Source organism: Lagenorhynchus albirostris, chromosome 5 (assembly GCF_949774975.1).
Source record: "Lagenorhynchus albirostris chromosome 5, mLagAlb1.1, whole genome shotgun sequence".
NCBI lineage: Eukaryota > Metazoa > Chordata > Mammalia > Artiodactyla > Delphinidae > Lagenorhynchus > Lagenorhynchus albirostris.
The window spans coordinates 48,721,132-48,739,895 of record NC_083099.1 but is presented as its reverse complement, the minus strand read 5'-3'; the positions used below and the strand labels follow the sequence as shown (position 1 = coordinate 48,739,895).

At 37.8% G+C, this 18,764-nt stretch overlaps 1 protein-coding gene across 10 annotated transcripts in view; it reads left to right on the top strand.

Annotated features, from left to right (window-relative positions):
- Nucleotides 1-18,764, top strand: part of MECOM (MDS1 and EVI1 complex locus) — a 566,851-nt gene that overhangs the window by 525,936 nt on the left and 22,151 nt on the right. For 5 of the 10 annotated variants that reach the window (XM_060149956.1, XM_060149961.1, XM_060149963.1 and 2 more), the window contains 5 exons: nucleotides 1,703-1,850; nucleotides 3,159-3,315; nucleotides 7,637-8,993; nucleotides 11,387-11,474; nucleotides 17,431-17,457. In XM_060149956.1, the coding sequence (XP_060005939.1) occupies nucleotides 1,703-1,850; nucleotides 3,159-3,315; nucleotides 7,637-8,993; nucleotides 11,387-11,474; nucleotides 17,431-17,457 (1,777 nt within the window). The remainder of the gene's footprint in view (nucleotides 1-1,702; nucleotides 1,851-3,158; nucleotides 3,316-7,636; nucleotides 8,994-11,386; nucleotides 11,475-17,430; nucleotides 17,458-18,764) is intronic. The other 5 variants (XM_060149957.1, XM_060149964.1, XM_060149965.1 and 2 more) reach the window with 5 other exon arrangements.

Below are 18,764 nucleotides of genomic sequence, written 5' to 3'. Positions count from 1 at the left end.
GTAAGTCTCTCTCCCTCTTTCTCATTACAGTTTATATGCAGAAGATAATGAGTGTTTTTTCCTGTAGCATTTCCTCCAGTCTGTATTCTGCTGATTATATCCCCTTGGTATTGTTTAACGTCTTTCTCCATCTCCTCTGTTTCCTGTATACTCATGGTTACATCCCAAGCTGTGATCAGATTTAGGCTCGGTATTTTAGGAAGAATACCTCATTGATGGTATCATTTATTTCCACCAGGAGGCATATAATGGATTGCCTAGATTCATTCATTCTTTAGGGGCTGCAAAATGAATGTATTCTAATTCCCCGCGTTCTTTCATTATTTATTATCTGGATTAATTCTATGCAGAGAAACTTCCCCTCACTGTTTATTTGCTCACCCTGAAGTACAGTTCGTATAGGAAAGGCAGGATATGTACATGAGTTTTTCCCTTTATTTACTAGTTTTCAGAATAATGATTTGGCTTCTCAGCATCTTCCTGGGGTAACTGGTGAGGTTCTGTTTGTTTCTGAGTATCATTATCGTTAAAAGATGAGATTATTACTCTTACTGATGCTTCAATTTCCCCATCTTTAGTCAGTGGGTGTCTCTTCAGGTTGGCACCCTAATTGTTTTGACACGATCTATAACTCTCTTGCTTTTTGCCATAACAAAATGTTCAAGGCCCATCTTGTGTATTTCACGCTTCACATTTGAAACAGGCTATTTCTCTGAGGAGCTCTGGTTACTTTACTTGGGAGTAGTATCCTAATGTGTTATGTGTGTGTGTTTAATTAACAAAAATGTTGCAGACATCTTCTGAATATCACAGTAATCCATTATCTATAATATTTACTTTTCATTCTATTCATGCAGATTTCAAATTTTAGAGAGGGAAGGAAACATTTGAGAAGGTAACATAGTCTAAGCTTTAGAACATAGAGAAGCTATGCTTGTGAGAAAATTCTAACCCTGTTTTTCTTTTGAGGGGCTTTACTAGTGCGTCCACTTATAATATGATATACTTTTCTTTCCTCCCTAATTCATAGGTTGTATATATATAATCTTAGGTTATAATATATATACATATATTTTTTTTTCTAGATAATGTTTCTATCTATATCTACTTCTGTATCTATATGCATACATGTTCATTCATTGGTCCATCTGTCTGACCATCCATTATATTGGTTGTATTGGGAAGTTGCTTGTTGAATAGTTAGCTTACAGCTGACTTTCCCATATGGTGATTTGAGTAGGAATAAAAGTGCTTTGTTGAGTGTAAGGGTTATGTACAGTAGATAGACTAGCTTCCTGCATGTTCTTAAGCACTTTCTTAATGTTTTCTGTTTGAGTGTTTGTGTTTGAATTAAGTGGGTAACAGCAATACATGTTGCGGCTAGAACTGTGTAACAAATCCAGACCTGGACAAATCGCTCGTTGTTTATCATTCCCCTAAATTGGCACCTAAACTCTGCTAACTGAATCAGATTTATTTCCCAACAACAGGGGTACTTCTCTGGATTGCTGAGAGACACAGTCTAGGGAACATAAAACGTACTTTTGTCTGTTGCAAGCCTGTTTCCTCTCTTTCTTCTCCGACTCAACTCCTTTCCCTCTTCTTTCTTTAATTGCCAGTTGGATTAGTAATAAAATGACGTTCTGTTTATGAATGTGTTCTTGGTCACCACGTCCTATTAAATCAATTGTTCTCTTAACAGCCTGGAGAAACACATGTTGTCACATACTGAAGAGAGGGAATACAAGTGTGATCAGTGTCCTAAGGCATTTAACTGGAAGTCCAATTTAATCCGCCACCAGATGTCACATGACAGTGGAAAGCACTATGAATGTGAGAACTGTGCCAAGGTACAGTGAATTTGTAGACTACTTGGCCCCTCTGTGTCATCCTGCTCTCTCTTAATCCATCATTTGCCGCGGTATATAAAAACAAGCCTTGAGAGGGGAAACTATAAATATCCTGAGAAAAGTAGATGGAGTGTTGTGTGCTACAAGGCATTAGGACGGTGTATAGAAACACTTAGTGGGTATCCTTTTATTTTTGTAAGGGAGGAAGCAAGGCTTGATGGTGAGTTCCAGAACTAAGTGTCACACATCCTTGGTAAATTCCTGGTTCCGCTACTGGCTTTCCAGCGTGGGGTTGTTTTATAGCCTTATGGAGAATGAAAATTGTATCCAATGCACATTACTAATTTCTTTTAAGATCAGTTTGTGAGGAAATCCCATAAAGTTTCTGAATGCCTATTCAGAAAGAATGGGAGACTCCTACGTTTGCAGGTTTTTCCACCGAAGTCCCCACCATAAATTATGACTCGGTTCTAATTAAAAGTGTAGTGCCTTAGTGGCCAGGGCTGAACAACGTTAAGAGTGAACCGAAAGCCCTTCACCTTGACCGTAACTCTGAACTACGGGAACGGCAATTCACATCATTGAATTTTCATGTTTCTCAATTAACTAAAAGATGTCCTGGTGTCATGAAAATTGAGTTCTCTTTCCAAAAACTTTTCATAACGTTTGAATATCTTTTCTCATGCCAGTGGAAATTGGGACATTCGACCTTATCTTTAGAGATGTTTTGCTCCCTGATGTGTGGGTAGCTTTTTCTTTTTCCTATTTCTTTTTTTGTTTGTTTGTTGTTTGTTTGGTTGGTTTTCTTAGTACCATGTCCGAAGGAATGATTTTAGCTTAATGGTAACTTAATGAAACACTGTGTTAGAATTTATACCCTAGGGGAACTCCTTGAATAGATTTGGGATACTTTAGTCAAAATCCCCCCAATTTTGTACATAGTGTGTCTTTGTTTAAAGGGTGTAAATAGCACACCATTTTTTAATAATGTCATGGCCTGCATTTTTATTATCCAACTCCATTCACTCTAAATAGAATCAAAAAGCCCTTGATTATGCTCTAATAATGCCATTAATTATTTTGTTCAACTGATAACAGCGCGTACTTTGTGCTAAGTATACAGAACTGAATAATTTGTAAGTCCTGACCCTAGAGAGGCTGACACTTTGGAAATACAACTTTCTTTCGGTTTTTGGGTAAACAAATAAAAACAGAACAAATACACAAAATTCCTTCTTGAGTTATTCCCGGTCTTCTTTCTTGTGTCCTAGAATTAAGTTTCTTGATTAATCAGTACTCATTTCCTAGCAGGTTTTCACGGACCCTAGCAACCTTCAGCGGCACATCCGCTCTCAGCATGTTGGTGCCCGGGCCCACGCGTGCCCGGAGTGTGGCAAAACGTTTGCCACTTCGTCAGGCCTCAAACAACACAAGCACATCCACAGCAGTGTGAAGCCCTTTATCTGTAAGTTTTTCACACTCTAGCCCTCCTTCCTGCAACTGTCTCTTATCCAAAAGGCACTGTGATCAGGAGGGTGGGCCACGCATGGCCATGAGGGGGCCCTCTGAATTAGCGATTTATGGTCTCATCCAGTTGGGCTATTTTCTATTACAAGAAAATCTTATAACCAGATCGATGGTGTTTTGTCTATGATGCCTGGGGTGTTTTCTTTTAGATGGAATCAATAACAGGTAGAGAAGTCGTTAAATAATGTAAAGGAAGCCTCCCCACGTTGTGGGATTTAATAGAGACAACGAGATTTGTCTCATACTGAAAATGTGTGTGGCTTTGTAAAACAGCAAATCGCAGATACCACTAAACAAGATGAAGTGAGAAAAACCTGTTCTGGATCAGAAAGAGCTAGAAGAACCCCACCTGGCAAGGAGGCTTATTAGGACTCTGTGTGTGTGTGTGTGTGTGTGTGTGTGTGTGTGTATGTTGCGGGTGGGATAAAATGCCCTTTAATCTACCCTTTGTTGCTGATCACAGGTTGCAGATCGGTAGTTCTCAATTACTTGAAAAGCAGAACATTTTCACTTTGATGCTGGACATGCTGCTTCTATAACCCACGGCACTAAGGCAGATTTACGGGCAGTGTATTTCCAGGGGACATCCAATCTGACCACCTACTTAGAATATCCTTGTACAGAGCGCTTTGGTACAAGTACAGCTCAGCCCTCATTTGCCTCTCTTGTCCACCCACCCCTCTTCTCTGTATTGTGCTGAAATGTTTCATATGGAAAATCAGTTGTTCTTAGTCCATCTGGGCAACGACTCTGGACTTCTTTTCATCTATTGCTCGGCTGGGCATATAAACACAGTGACTCACTGAGCTGTGTTACAAAATTTAAGACAGATTTTGGATCCAGATAAGCATAGAACTGGATGAAACATACTCAGGAGTTGGCAAAACCTCTGACTTGGGAACCCTTGCAAAACAGTTTCTCTGACAAATATTCGATGGTTTGTAGTAGGTATATGAGACACTACTACAGGACCCGATGGAAAAAAAACTAATTTTCAGTGCCAACGTGGAGATGCCAGAGACTAACGCTCCTCCTTTTTGCCTTTACACAGCCCTCTTTTGTGTTTCCAAGCACCAAGAGAGCTTTTCTTTCCCTTTCCAGCTTACCCTAGCATCCTGTTTTGCTCATATGTTCTTCTGTTCCCTGGTGGGGTAAAGAGGACTAGCAGAGAAACAAAAGGGTGCTCTCTAGTCTCCCTTGAGGAAGCTCTGTTGAAAGTCATGGGAAATAAAGTATACAATGGAAATTTTAGACTTCTTGTCTCAAAAAGACATTCCTGACTCTAGGTCGTAATGCCCTAAAATGTACTTGCAAGTGCTACAGACATATACATAGTTCATTTATTTCTGATTTTTCAGAAATGAATTTTGATAAATTTCTCATGTTTTGGTGGAAAATAGGGAGGAATTGACCACAGTGAATTATGATCACCCATTTAATGCTTTCTTTATTATTTAAAGTAAAAGTCAGAAAATAGAAATTCCTATCATCTAAAATTCTGGGATCTGGAATTTTAATTGTGTTGAAATCAAGTGTTTTGCTTTAAAGCACTATAGGGTGTCCCTTTCCAATCAGATTGTGCAGACTATTTCCCATGAATGTATTTTCAGCAATTATTGGTAAATTTAAATAGCAGATGGCATTCTTCAAATATAAAATCTGACAGAGGACCATGGGGTAATTGTGAATAATAGCCGTGTAATTTCAGAACAAAAGAGGAGTTGGTGTGGAGACTTTGGAGTGGAGGAGGTTCACCTAGAGTTGATATCTGTTTCTCACCAGAAGGCCACACACCACGATTTAGCCCCCCTGGTGTGTTTACGGCAACTGTCTCTTATTACAGTGTGCCACCAGGCTTGAGCCCAGAGTCATCAGTGCTAAGGCAATTACTCACTGCCTTTACAGAAACCTCCAGCCTTCCCAAATAGAAACCACATGCTCTAATAGGCTGGATATATTCAAAATACCTCTTAATTTGTTTAATAAGTAGAAAAATGCAATGTTGACTGCTGGCTAATTCCTTATTACTGAGAAGATTACAGTAGAGTATAGACTGCAGCATCAATTGAGCCACTTACCTGGAGGCCTGGTGGTTTGTGGTGGGCCAGGCCAGATCTTCAAGTGAGAAAAACAAAGCCTCTGCCTGAGGAGACATCCCGGATTGTGTTCTTGGGACCTGATACAAACACCATTCGTTGGTGTAACAGAGCCTACAACCAGGAAAGTCAGATGCACCTCTGTTACTCTTGATTTTCTTAAATCTATCCAGCTATTAGAAAGAAGTGTAGAGAGCAACAATTTCTTTGGTAAAACATTGCTAACCTTTCAAAAACTTAGACCTTGTTTGAATACCCATCAAGATCTTTTCTCAACGCCTTTTAATGCCCAGAGGAGAGGTGTCACTTTCTTAATGAGTGCACATTTATAATTCCGTCAATATTTTATTTACTATTTCTTGTTATTGCTCATAGCTGAATTAGTATAACTAGCGAAAGTCTCATGTTTCTACCCTCTACTTCATATGGTTTTAATTAGTGTATCAAAGAATTTAAACAGTATGTGTATTTATTGTATATGGTTAACTAGTATATATTTTTAAAGCAGACTCTGGTCAATATTCCAGTAGAATAACTTGAAAAGAAATCACTCACATCTTCTCTTCCCATTAAAATGCATGTTATAGTCTCTACAATGTCATAAATCATTCCACAGTTGAAAGCGCCTTTAATATTACTAAGCACATTGATATGTGTAGCAATGCATTTTAATTGCTAGTAGTAAAAGAAATAGACAGAATCACTTGGTACTTCCTGTTTGGTTGTGTGTGGGATAATCCAAGTTCTGGATGAGTTTTGTATAACTGAAGGTCTATAAAATCTTCTTTGAATTTTCTTTTTAAATTGTTATTGTTTTGACTTAGGAGCTTAATTTAAAGGCAGTCGTCACATGAAAGAAATAAGTGTTGCATTTTGTCTTCAATTTAATTTCTTATATAAATTGGTTTCAACAATTACCAACAAGGCATATCATGTTTCTCCATGTATTAAAACGTGCACAGAAGCATGAAAGTAAGCTCACACATAAAGGGAACTCATCTTTATTAAAGTAACGTAAAAGGTGTGATGCTTGGGAAATGGATACTATAATCCTGCCAGGCCGTGTATTGAGTAAGATTCCTACCTAGCAAAGGAATGATTAAGGGTTACGGAGTTCCATCTTAAAATGTACTTAGATCTATTCACACATATATGAGGAAGAAGATGTTTTACTTTTCTGGCAAATTCTCGGGGACGAGAGTTATTTCCCAGCTGCATCCACTGCTGTGTTCTTACTGGATTATAGCATTCAGCGCACTCTCCCCTGCTTACTGTAGTTGGCTGTACCACGTAGAAGTCAAGCCCGGAGATAACCCGTGAAGATATGACAACAAGTGGACATGTTTCCCAAGGACGGGGTTTCATAAATGCAGGAAGGTTAGCACAACCACTGGTGTGAGGGGAAGTCAGAGGACGTGATCATAGTTCATGGGAACCAGCAATGCAGGATGGGCTACATTCAATTTAGTTTCCTTTGCGGGCTTAAAATAGCGCCATTGTAAATTATGTCAGTCTTTCTCAAATCATGAAAATGATTGTTAAAAATGTCTCAGAATACACAATGTACATTGTTGTGTGGCTTTGATGTGTGAATGATGAGAGCATATGATATAATACAAATTAAATAATGGTAGAGCAGTCACAGGCTTTTTCCCCAAGGAGAGCGGGAATAAAGGTGAAGTTTCTGGTCGAGGGGAAAGGCTGTTTTATTTTGTGTTGATGCCTACAATATAGAATTCTTTAAATGGTCTAAAATTTTAAAGGGGTTCCTGTTCTGTGTCATGTTTAGTACATCTTAAGAATTTAATCGTAAAGATTCTGTTAGTGTAGTAATTGGGTGGGAAGTCAATGCATGCTGGAATTTGACTTTTTAATAAATATTTAAGTACACAAATATGATACAAAATATTATGCAATGGGGATGACAGGATATTTATATATATATGATATATTTGTGCTGTCTCAAGACATTTGTCAGGTTGGATGCCTTGCTTTGGAATCTAGTGAAACGGGGTTTTCTGTGTTTGGAGCACCCACGTTGGTGCCTCCGACGTCTTTTCCTGGCTTCCTAATTGAAATTTGGGGTAAACCAATTGTGATACTTGCTAAATTCAGAAGCAGTTGCCATAAAGCCTGAGATTCTTTTTTGTTGTTTGCACACAGGTGAGGTCTGCCATAAATCCTATACTCAGTTTTCAAACCTTTGTCGTCATAAGCGCATGCATGCTGATTGCAGAACCCAAATCAAGTGCAAAGACTGTGGACAAATGTTCAGCACTACGTCTTCCTTAAATAAACACAGGAGGTTTTGTGAGGGCAAGAACCATTTTGCGGCAGGTGGATTTTTTGGCCAAGGCATTTCACTTCCTGGAACCCCAGCTATGGATAAAACGTCCATGGTTAATATGAGTCATGCCAACCCGGGCCTTGCTGACTATTTTGGCGCCAATAGGCATCCTGCTGGTCTTACCTTTCCAACAGCTCCTGGATTTTCTTTTAGCTTCCCTGGTCTGTTTCCTTCCGGCTTGTACCACAGGCCTCCTTTGATACCTGCTAGTTCTCCTGTTAAAGGACTGTCAAGTACTGAACAGACAAACAAAAGTCAAAGTCCCCTCATGACACATCCTCAGATACTGCCAGCTACACAGGATATTTTGAAGGCACTATCTAAACACCCACCTGTAGGGGACGATAAGCCAGTGGAGTTCCAGCCCGAGAGGTCCTCTGAAGAGAGGCCCCTTGAGAAAATCAGTGACCAGTCAGAGAGTAGTGACCTTGATGATGTCAGTACACCAAGTGGCAGTGACCTGGAAACCACCTCGGGCTCTGATCTGGAAAGTGACATTGAAAGTGATAAAGAGAAATTTAAAGAAAATGGTAAAATGTTCAAAGACAAAGTAAGCCCTCTTCCGAATCTGGCTTCAATACATAATAAGAAAGAATACAGCAATCATTCCATTTTCTCACCATCTTTAGAGGAGCAGACTGCGGTGTCAGGAGCTGTGAATGATTCTATAAAGGCTATTGCTTCTATTGCTGAGAAATACTTTGGTTCAGCAGGACTGGTGGGGCTGCAAGACAAAAAAGTTGGAGCTTTACCTTACCCTTCCATGTTTCCCCTCCCGTTTTTTCCAGCATTCTCTCAATCAATGTACCCATTTCCTGATAGAGACTTGAGATCGTTACCTTTGAAAATGGAACCCCAGTCACCAAGTGAAGTAAAGAAACTGCAGAAGGGCAGCTCTGAGTCTCCCTTTGATCTCACCACTAAACGCAAGGACGAGAAGCCCTTGACCTCAGTACCCGCCAAGCCTCCAGTGACGCCGGCCACAAGCCAAGACCAACCCCTGGATCTAAGTATGGGCAGTAGGAGTAGAGCCAGCGGGACCAAGCTGACAGAGCCTCGTAAAAACCACGTGTTTGGGGAAAAGAAAGGAGGCAACGGTGAACCAAGACCAGCACCTGATGGTTCCTTACAGCATGCTAGACCCACTCCTTTCTTCATGGACCCTATTTACAGGTAAGGGTGGATGGGAGACCGCTCAATGTGGACAGAAGAATGAAAGGCAGTTTTCACACTCTAAACTTACGGCTTTTAACAAACCTTTTTTATTATTCTTATAAAGCAGAAAGTGAAGTTGTTTGATCTGGTGAGTTCATTTTTTATTCGGAAAGTCAACTCATTAGGTTTGGACTTATTTTTGGATGTCTCCGAATTTGGGGTTTTGGAATAGGCCCACAGAGTTCTTTCCCTTGACAATAAATTTATTTTTAAACACATTTTTTTAAGTGGAAAATATGGGAAAGCCGTATTTAAAGCAAGTTGTCAAGTGGCGGAAGAATGAGGCTCCTGAAGGATTAATGCAAATATGTGTGGGTACTTAAATGGGTCGGGTTATTCGGAATGAGATGGGACATAGCAAGAGTTTACTCTTTGTTAACCTACGAACACATCCTTAATAAGTACTGGTCCTATTCTGTTTCTAAATAAATCTCTTAGGAGCCCCATGTAACTGAAATATTAATCACAAAAATGCTTTGTATATAATGTGAGTGGTCGGCTTAAAAAACACATCTCTGTTTAATGCCTTCATTATCCAGTTTCCTTTGATGCATCCAGAATTTTTTGGGGGGGAATATGTGCTAATAAAAAGCCTCTTAGACAGTACTCTGTAACACTCGACCATTCAGAAAGATTTAGTTTTTAAAAACTAGTCTTCTTCAAAGTGTATGAATAACAATAATTAATTTGTGATGTATTTTAAATATTACCACAAGTTTTCACATTTACTTTCTCATTCAAGTCGTGAACGTTGTCAAGAGTTAATGGAAAATGTGGATAATTTTTTATTGGACTTATTTAAGCTGGGAGAATTTGATATTTTTGCCTGATTCTTTTTTTTAATCAAGAGACAGTTTTGTTCAATTCCTTCATTCAACAATATTTTTTTTGAGTGCCTATGACTTAATAGGTACTACAGCTGCAAACTCTTTTCCCTTCAAACTCTTTTTCTACCTGTATTATCTTCAATGCATTAACCAAGAAACATTGCCAGTGTGTTACTTGAACATGACAAGGGGCATAGAAAAGGACAGTACAAAAATGTCTCAGAGCCATCATTACCATGCTTGGGCACTATTTTTTTTTAACAATTATTATATTTTCATTTCTATGGCAGAGACGGAAAAAGAAGGAAAAACAGATCTTCCATATTTTGTGTGTAGCTTGTATGTTACACATGGCCAGTAAGGTTGTATTTCCAACTCAGCGATATGTCTCAGCCCTTTGTGAAGATAAGTTCTCAGACTCTCTTTCTTAGACCCTCCCAAGGGCAATGGGCTTCCAGTTCCTTCATACACCCATTCCACTCTTCTCCATCACCTCCTAACCTCCCTCCTGCTGACTCTAATCTCAGTCTTTTCTCTAGCACATCAGTGTCAATTGAGGCTTTAAGCATGTCATTTTACCAAACTCATGAAAGACCTAAACTTACCAGTTTTAGTGTAAGACCTGGGTTGAAATCTCAGCTTTCCCATGTCTTAAACTTTTTTTAATCCATACAATGGGTATAAGAGCACCTATTTCAGTAAGTGAAATAGTGTATGTAAAACATAGCACACGTACAATTTCAAGAAGTGGGAGCTGTTTTTGTTTGTTTTGATTCTATTTTAAAGTATACTTATTTAACGGTTTTTAAAAGGAAATCACCAACGGTTCATGAAGGAAATTAATTCAGTCCACGATGTCATTTCCTGTATGCTTAATAGAAAATAGAATGACAAACATTTCTAGAGCAGAAGGGCTATATTGATAAGTTCGATAATGTCTCTCCCTGTCTTTTAAAAGTTCCTCATCCTCTCCCTACCACCCCCCTTTCACCTACTCTGTTTATCAGCAGTAACATCCAAAAGAAGCTGCGTATGCCTGAGAGCGGCTAGCAGGGTGTGTAGTATGCTTAGAAACTCTCCTGCTGACATTCACAAATGTAGAAGAAATACGATGACGATTTGAGGAAGCACCTTCTTGAGAGAAAATGACTTTAATTTTTAAAATGAGCCCTGTTCTTATGCTTTTGAAATCACCAAGCCTTTTCGTGTACATTTCAAATGGAAAGGTACAAATTTGTAACCAAAGCCTCTGATTTCATGACTTCATTTTTTACATTTCCTCATTATTATTATTACTAGTCATTCAATAGGATTTTTCCATTATAAAAAGGACCTACTTTCTCTGAGCGCCTAGAAGTGCCAGGAGTATTCTTCAAGAACTGAACAGATGTCTTTATATCTTTATTAGGGTGCTTCCCAGCAACCTACCATTTGCTTTATTGTTAGCTGTTTAAATGTCGGTGAGTACGCAGGGATTGATATATGAGACTGATTCATCTCCAAAATCTAATTTTAACCTTTCAGAGTAGAGAAAAGAAAACTAACTGACCCACTTGAAGCTTTAAAAGAGAAATACTTGAGACCTTCTCCAGGATTCTTATTTCACCCGCAAGTAAGTATTTTGAATTTGAGACTTCAAGCTTGTAAACTAACTTGTTGATCCTGAAAAGCAGGTGCAATGAAATGAAAGAAATCTTGAGAACACTAGGATTTCCTATGACGCTGGTGTGGAAGAACACAGGAAATTCTAGCAGAATTAAAACCCAAACTCTTTAAAGAAAAAGTAGTTAATATATGTGAAAAAACAACATGGTTTTGCTGTTAAATTATTCTCTATTAACGACTTACTGAGCCAAAGTGTATTTTAGAGTGAGCAGAATTCAGTTAAGAAATTAAATATTGAAGTTGCCTTTCATGTTAAAACATTTGTGATAGTAAGAAATGGATCGTAGTGTGACTTGTCCCAAACTCATGACGGTGGTTCATGTTCTTTCAGTGCTTAGATAAAAACAGGAAATGAGTCTACCTGACAAGTTGTTACCATAGAGGGTGAAGGAATTTATCTAGAGACCACTGGGCATTCCAGCAAAATTCTGTAATTGCACAAGAATTCACCACAATACACAGAGCTATTTGCTGGATGGAGTTGTGTCCATTTATCAAAATATGTACAGTTTCTCACTGCAAGGAAAATACAAAGCAGCGTTATCTAATTGGTTCATCTTTATGTCCCTACATATTTGGTCATTTTTTAAAAAGCTGACTTACGTATCAATAAAAATGCGGGGAATTGTATTGAAAGAAGAAATATGTAAACATCTTGAGTCTGGTTTCTTAATGATATTTTATTTTTTGTTTACTTATTAGTAAGGATATAAGCTTTGGTCTATAGATAGTAAGCAAAATTTTTATGAAAATGCTTGAAAACAGAGTTAACTGATTTGTTCTGTTTCAATATATTCAAACCAAAAATGACGCTCCTGTAATAAAATTGGTGGAATTCTATGCAAGCTGTCTTATAGAACATTATGAGCTAATTAAATTAAATCATGGGATGGGATATGACTCTTCCCTCCACCTTTCATGCCCCTGCCACCACCTCTTCTTTCTTCATTTTTTAAAGTACTTTCCTAAATTTTGGACATCAAAGTATGAGAGCTGAAATACCATATTCTGGGTTAGCTGGAGAAATCTATCATTGCTCAAAAATTCTCTCTATTTTAAACTGCAAACATATATGATTTAGTATTAAAGGGGTTAGAAATGTTCCAGTTAGTATTCATTTTGTGTAGGAAGACTAAGGAATGATATCATTTATTAAATTATTTTATGGAAAAGAAGCAAGTTTTAAAATAGTAAATGTTTATCGGGTGCTTATTTTCCACATTTAGGTTGACCTAAATTGCACTTGCCAGCCTCATGAGCTAAAATAACTGAACATAATGTGCGTTTTGTGTCAGATATTACACAAAAGTATGTCTCTCTTGATAACTTCCTAACTAAATGCTTATAAGGATATTATAGTTATCTACATTTAATCACAATAAATCAAGTGGTTTTCATATTCTAATTATCTTTAAAATCTAGTAATTAATCATTTCAAAATTAAATGCTGTGAGTACATGGTATAAGGGAGAGGGAAAAAAAGCCACTGGGATTCAGTGTCTTTGAGTGACTCAGTCTATTGGCTCTTAGTTTCCTTACCTGTCAGATGAGGGAGTTGGGTGTAAGGTCCCTATCCTCTCTGAAGTTCAGATTTCTAGCAAGCTAAGGTAAATTTACTGGTTCAGAAGATGGGCAGTTTTATCTATCAATATCTTTACATGTGCTTGCAGCTGTTGTAAATATAGTATATATATGTATGGAGGTTCCTTAAAAAACTAAAAATAGAACTACCATACGACCCAGCAATCCCACTACTGGGCATATACCCTGAGAAAACCATAATTCAAAAAGAGTCATGTAGCACAATGTTCACTGCAGCTCTATTTACAATAGCCAGGATGTGGAAGCAACCTAAGTGTCCATCAACAGATGAATGGATAAAGAAGATGTGGCACATATATACAATGGAATATTACTCAGCCATAAAAAGAAACAAAAGTGAGTTATTTGTAATGAGGTGGATGGACCTAGAGACTATCATACAGAGTGAATAAGTCAGAAAGAGAAAAACAAATACCAAATGCTGACACATGTATATATAGAATCAAAAAAAAATGGTTCTGAAGAACGTAGGGGCAGGACAGGAATAAAGACGCAGACATAGAAATTAGACTTGAGGACAAAGGGAGGGGGAAGGGTAAGCTGGGACGAAGTGAGAGAGTGGCATGGACATATATACACTATCAAATGTAAAATAGATAGCTAGTGGGAAGCAGCCACATAGCACAGGGAGATCAGCTCAGTGCTCTGCGACCACCTAGAGGGGTGGGATAGGGAGGGTGGGAGGGAGGCTCAAGAGGGAGGAGATATGGGGATATATGTATATGTACAGCTGACTCACTTTGTTATAAAGCAGAAACTAACACACCACTGTAAAGCAATTATACTCCAATAAAGATGTTAAAAAATGAATTAAAAATATACAGTATATATAGTATATATATATACTGTATATAGTATATACATGTTTTTATATATAGTATATACATGTTTTTAATCAATATAGTATATACATGTTTTTAATCAAATAATATTAATATAAGAAAATCTGCTATGTTTTAAGATTCCCAAAGTTAATGAAGGACCACAAAATATGAGGCGCATGTACAGTGCTTGCAGTACAGCAATCACCCACTCAGACCATTGAAAATATGCCTGTGGGAGTCACAGTGGCAGAGAGTTTTCTTCCCACACCAGAATGTCGCGTCTTGGTATAAGGGACTGCCCACTGCTGCGTGTTGCCATAAGAACAGGACCTAACAGTGATATTCAGCTATTTAACACATCATATGTGATGAATACCGATCAATCAGAATGGACTCCTGCCATTCTGGAGCCGGGTCCTGGAAGCCCTTGCTGCACCCACTGTTCATGCTTTAGTTGCTGGCCAGTGGGCTGTCTGAAGGGTCTATTGGGAGGAGGCCAGGGCTGCAGGAGGACGTTCAGGGTAGTTGGGGCAGAGGCTGTTTACCAAAGACTACATAAATATTTCATTATTTTGATAACCATCGTGGCTATTTTCCTGTGTTAGGGCTGCGTATCAGTGGGACACAGGTGGCATAAAAAGCATAGCCTGAGAGAAGCTTGGGTCACTCAGTTTTCACCCACCGTTCAGACCAGTCAGTTCTTTCAGAAAATCTGCCTCAAATGTTCTGAAGTTTCAGCAGAACGTTCTTGTTCTTTCTAGTCCTCTATCAATTCTGTCCTAGCCTCAAGATCTACTTTCCTACAAACAAACAAATGAAAACAAAGAGAAACTGCCCAGGATTTGGGGCCAGAAATAACCACTTTAGAACTGGCTTTCCTACTTATTCACAAAAATGCTTCGGTTTTGAGCAATGTAATTCATCTCTCCGAGCCTTCTCTATCAGTGTAATGGGAACACCGCTCCAGCCTTACCAGGGGAGCTGCAAGGATTAGTGATCACGTACATAATGTGTTTAGCATTGTGCTTGGCATATGGAAGGACCTAGATGAGGAAAAGCTCTTATTATTGGTTGCAGAAGTATTCCATTTTGAATATAAAAGGGTGTCAGTAAACTACCCTCCTGCCATCCCCTGAGCCCAGTCTCTTTGGTGGGGCTATACCAAGTATCTAGAAGTCCTTGGAAAGCTGCTTACTGTGTTCTCCGTGCTGCCTTGTTGGGCAGCAATCAGGGTGACACAGAGCAAGAAGCCAAAATGGAAGGACTTGCCTCTGCTCCCAGGGCTTGCCATGATTTTGTAGCTAGATAAGTGCTTGGTTAAGACCATTCGCTGCTTCATTTTTCATTTAAAGTATATTGGAGCAAATCACATGGTCCCTCTGGGCCTTCTGTATCTTCATCTTCAGAATGAGAAAAATACCTACCCTATCTACTTCCCAGTGTTACTATAATAATAAAGAGGAGACCACATGTTCTTGATGCTTCAGGGAAAACCTATATGTAGATAGATATGTAAATGCTTGGTAGTGGTATTCTCTGGGCAAGCCTGATTTTAAAATTTTTTGTATGTCTTTGTATTCTGGCCTCCTCCTTCCCCAGTGCACAGTGCCTAATCAATGAAAGTCAAACACCTCAGTGGATATTTATTAAATGTTATTGAAAGATTATTAGTCCATCTTATTGCTTTTTGGAATAATGTGTATTTTTCAAATCCTTGTCAAAAATACCCCAAACATATAGGAACACATACATCAAAATCAAAAGGTAAATGCTGGTTTTATCATTCTTAGGGTCTAAATTCCTCTCAGTTCAGTTCTTAAAGAAGTATGTTTGCTCTGTCGGGCCACTGGAGGACTATTTAGCTTTCTATTTTTCTCTTATAAATAAGTTAGTTTAATACAGGGGTGAAATAAACACTACAGAGGTTCTTCCTGAATATGTGGTTGAAAATTACTTGTGGAGTCTCAGATTATAATTTTGAAAAGAAGATGACAGCCACAGGAGGTGAGATGGAGGAAATGATATTACCATGTGATCTTTGGAATGTCCATTTCATTGGGTGCTTTGCATTTTGGGTACTTTGCATTCACTTCGATAGCTCATTTGAATGGCCGTAGATATCACTTGGCAATTATACTATTATAAAAGTGGCTATTATTCCTTTGTTTGATTTTCCTATACGTTAAATATTATTTTTGGTTATTTATATATTTCATTTTCAGATGTTTGACTTTGTGTTGATCTGCGACAGAGACTCTATTTTACTTCCATTTCTGTCCTTTATGCATTCGTTTTTTGAATTTTCTTCCTTTAAAATGTCTACTTGCTACTGTATCCCAAGGAACTGGGAAAAAGACTAAGGTCTTTTCCCAAGTTATCATTTATATATGGGTGTGAAAATCACTTAAGTCTTTTGCCTTTCATCTTCTTTCGTGCTTTCAACAAGTGTTTCTTGTGTTAGATTTCTTCTGTGATAAACCTTTCATCATTAAAAACTGTGCATCTTCCTTACTGAAGATACCATAATCTAAGAAAGCAAGACATATCCCCTTTAACCAACCAAAATGATATTTTTGTTTTTTTTTTTCTTTTGTTTTTTTGTTTTTGTTTTTGTTTTGCTGTATGCGGGCCTCTCACTGTTGTGGCCTCTCCTGTTGCGGAGCACAGGCTCCGGACGCACAGGCCCAGCGGCCATGGCTCACGGGCCCAGCCGCTCCGCGGCATGTGGGATCCTCCCAGACCGGGGCATGAACCCGCGTCCCCTGCATCGGCAGGTGGACTCCCAACTACTGCGCCACCAGGGAAGCCACAAAATGATATTTTAAAAGATGTAACATTTGTGTTTTCTGATAGAGCTTCTAACTCACTGAAGTTTTCTCCATTGATTCTTGTCATAAATTGTCATAAATAACTTGACATTTGTAGTTCTTTTCATTAATATCCTTCGGTGTTTGGCCTACTGATGGTCTCAGTCCCATCCTAGTAGAAGTCAAGCAGTTTTTTTCCAAGGACATTACTTTTTTGTTACTCAGTGATTCACATTTGAGTAAATATCTTATTTTCTTTGTTACTAACATTGTAAAAATGCAAGAGACTGTATCTTTTTTGCAGGAAATTGCTTAATTTTTAGTTATTAAAGTAAAATTTAGGAATCTTGTTTTGCAGTGAGTACAAACAGATAAAAAGGAAGTGTCTACTTTGCTATTTAAGATTTGATAGTAAGTAGTATTTAGCTTTCTTGGAAATAAGCACATTCTGGTTTATAACCATGATTCTAAAATTTAATTTAGGTAAATAGAGGAAACTCAGCAGTGTTATAAAATTATTAATTTTCATTTCCAAAGCTTTTACTCAAGATATAGTTACATGATAAGCAAAAATTACTTAGTATAAATGTTAATTTCTCAAAGGATAGATTGCAATAAAGATACTGATACAGAAGTAATTTTTTGTTTTTTGTTTCAATTTTGCTCCCAGTTCCAACTGCCTGATCAGAGAACTTGGGTAAGTTTCCTACTTATATTTTTGACTAAAATAACGTAGAATTAAAAGAAAAACAACTTACAAGTTGCCATACAGACAAAGAATTCTGAGCCCTTTCCATAAAATGATATGGCTTCAGCAGATAGATTTCCAGCTTTGTCAAGCTGCAGAATGCCTTCAGTTATAATTGGGCATTTAGTGTGCTATAAATTGTTTACAGAAAGAAGTTTATTCTCTAAATCTGACCCATTCCATGTAATTATACCTTGATGTAGAACTCTTTCTGGGCACTTTAGAGCATGTTGTTAAAAGGGACTTCAAGATGGGTCACTAAGTGGAAACAACCATTATTTGGGGGAGCCTGACCAGCATGTTAAAGATGCTTATGATAAAGCCTTCAAAAGGATAAAACCTGAACTTATGTGTAGACACAAGATGACATTGGAATTCACATTCATATAACCTGGGGCAGAACTTGGTTCTGGCTATGTGGAGTCATAAGACTAAATGTTTAAAAATCTTTATCTAACTAGTGAATGTATCCTTTCGCATTGGGTCCATTTCCTCAACTTTCTTTTTTTTTTTTAAAGTTTAAAACATTTTTATTGGAGTATAGTTGATTTACAATGTTGTGTTAGTTTCAAGTGTACGGCAAAGTGAATCAGTTATACGTATACATATATCCGTGCTTTTTAAAGATGATTTTTCCATATAGGCCATTACAGAATATTGAGTAGAGTTCCCTGTGCTATACAGTAGGTTCTTATTAGTTACCTATTTTATATATAGTAGTGTGTATATGTCAATCCCAATCTCCCAATTTATCCCTCCCCCTCAACCTTCAATTAACGTTTCCAGATACAGTCAGTTGACATCAGTAGGGGAAAACTTTATTTTTTATTCAAGATACAAAGAATACTATTTATTTACTTTTCACTACCAAATAAACCTTGAGTCAATGGAAATATATGTAAATAACATATATTACAAAATCTCCTCTAAGTGTATGTGCTTTTAGTCCTTCATTCTCCTCTTCACTCAAAATTATCCTGATTCTGAAGTATGGGCAGAATCTTGGAATGTAGTTAAATTTTCCTTTAGTCACCATATAATTATATATAAATTATTTTAAGTTAGAGCACTTTGGCAGTTACCTATTTCCTCTATCTGATGTTAGTTTTCCTTTTAGAACAGAAGTTCTTCTATTTTATTTCTTCTGTGGAATATGTGATTAATTGTGATTTTTCTCATCCTATCAACTTTTAAGGATTAAGTTCATTTATTTCCAAAGTATAAGAGTAGAGAGACAGAAACTTCCTTATTAGGCA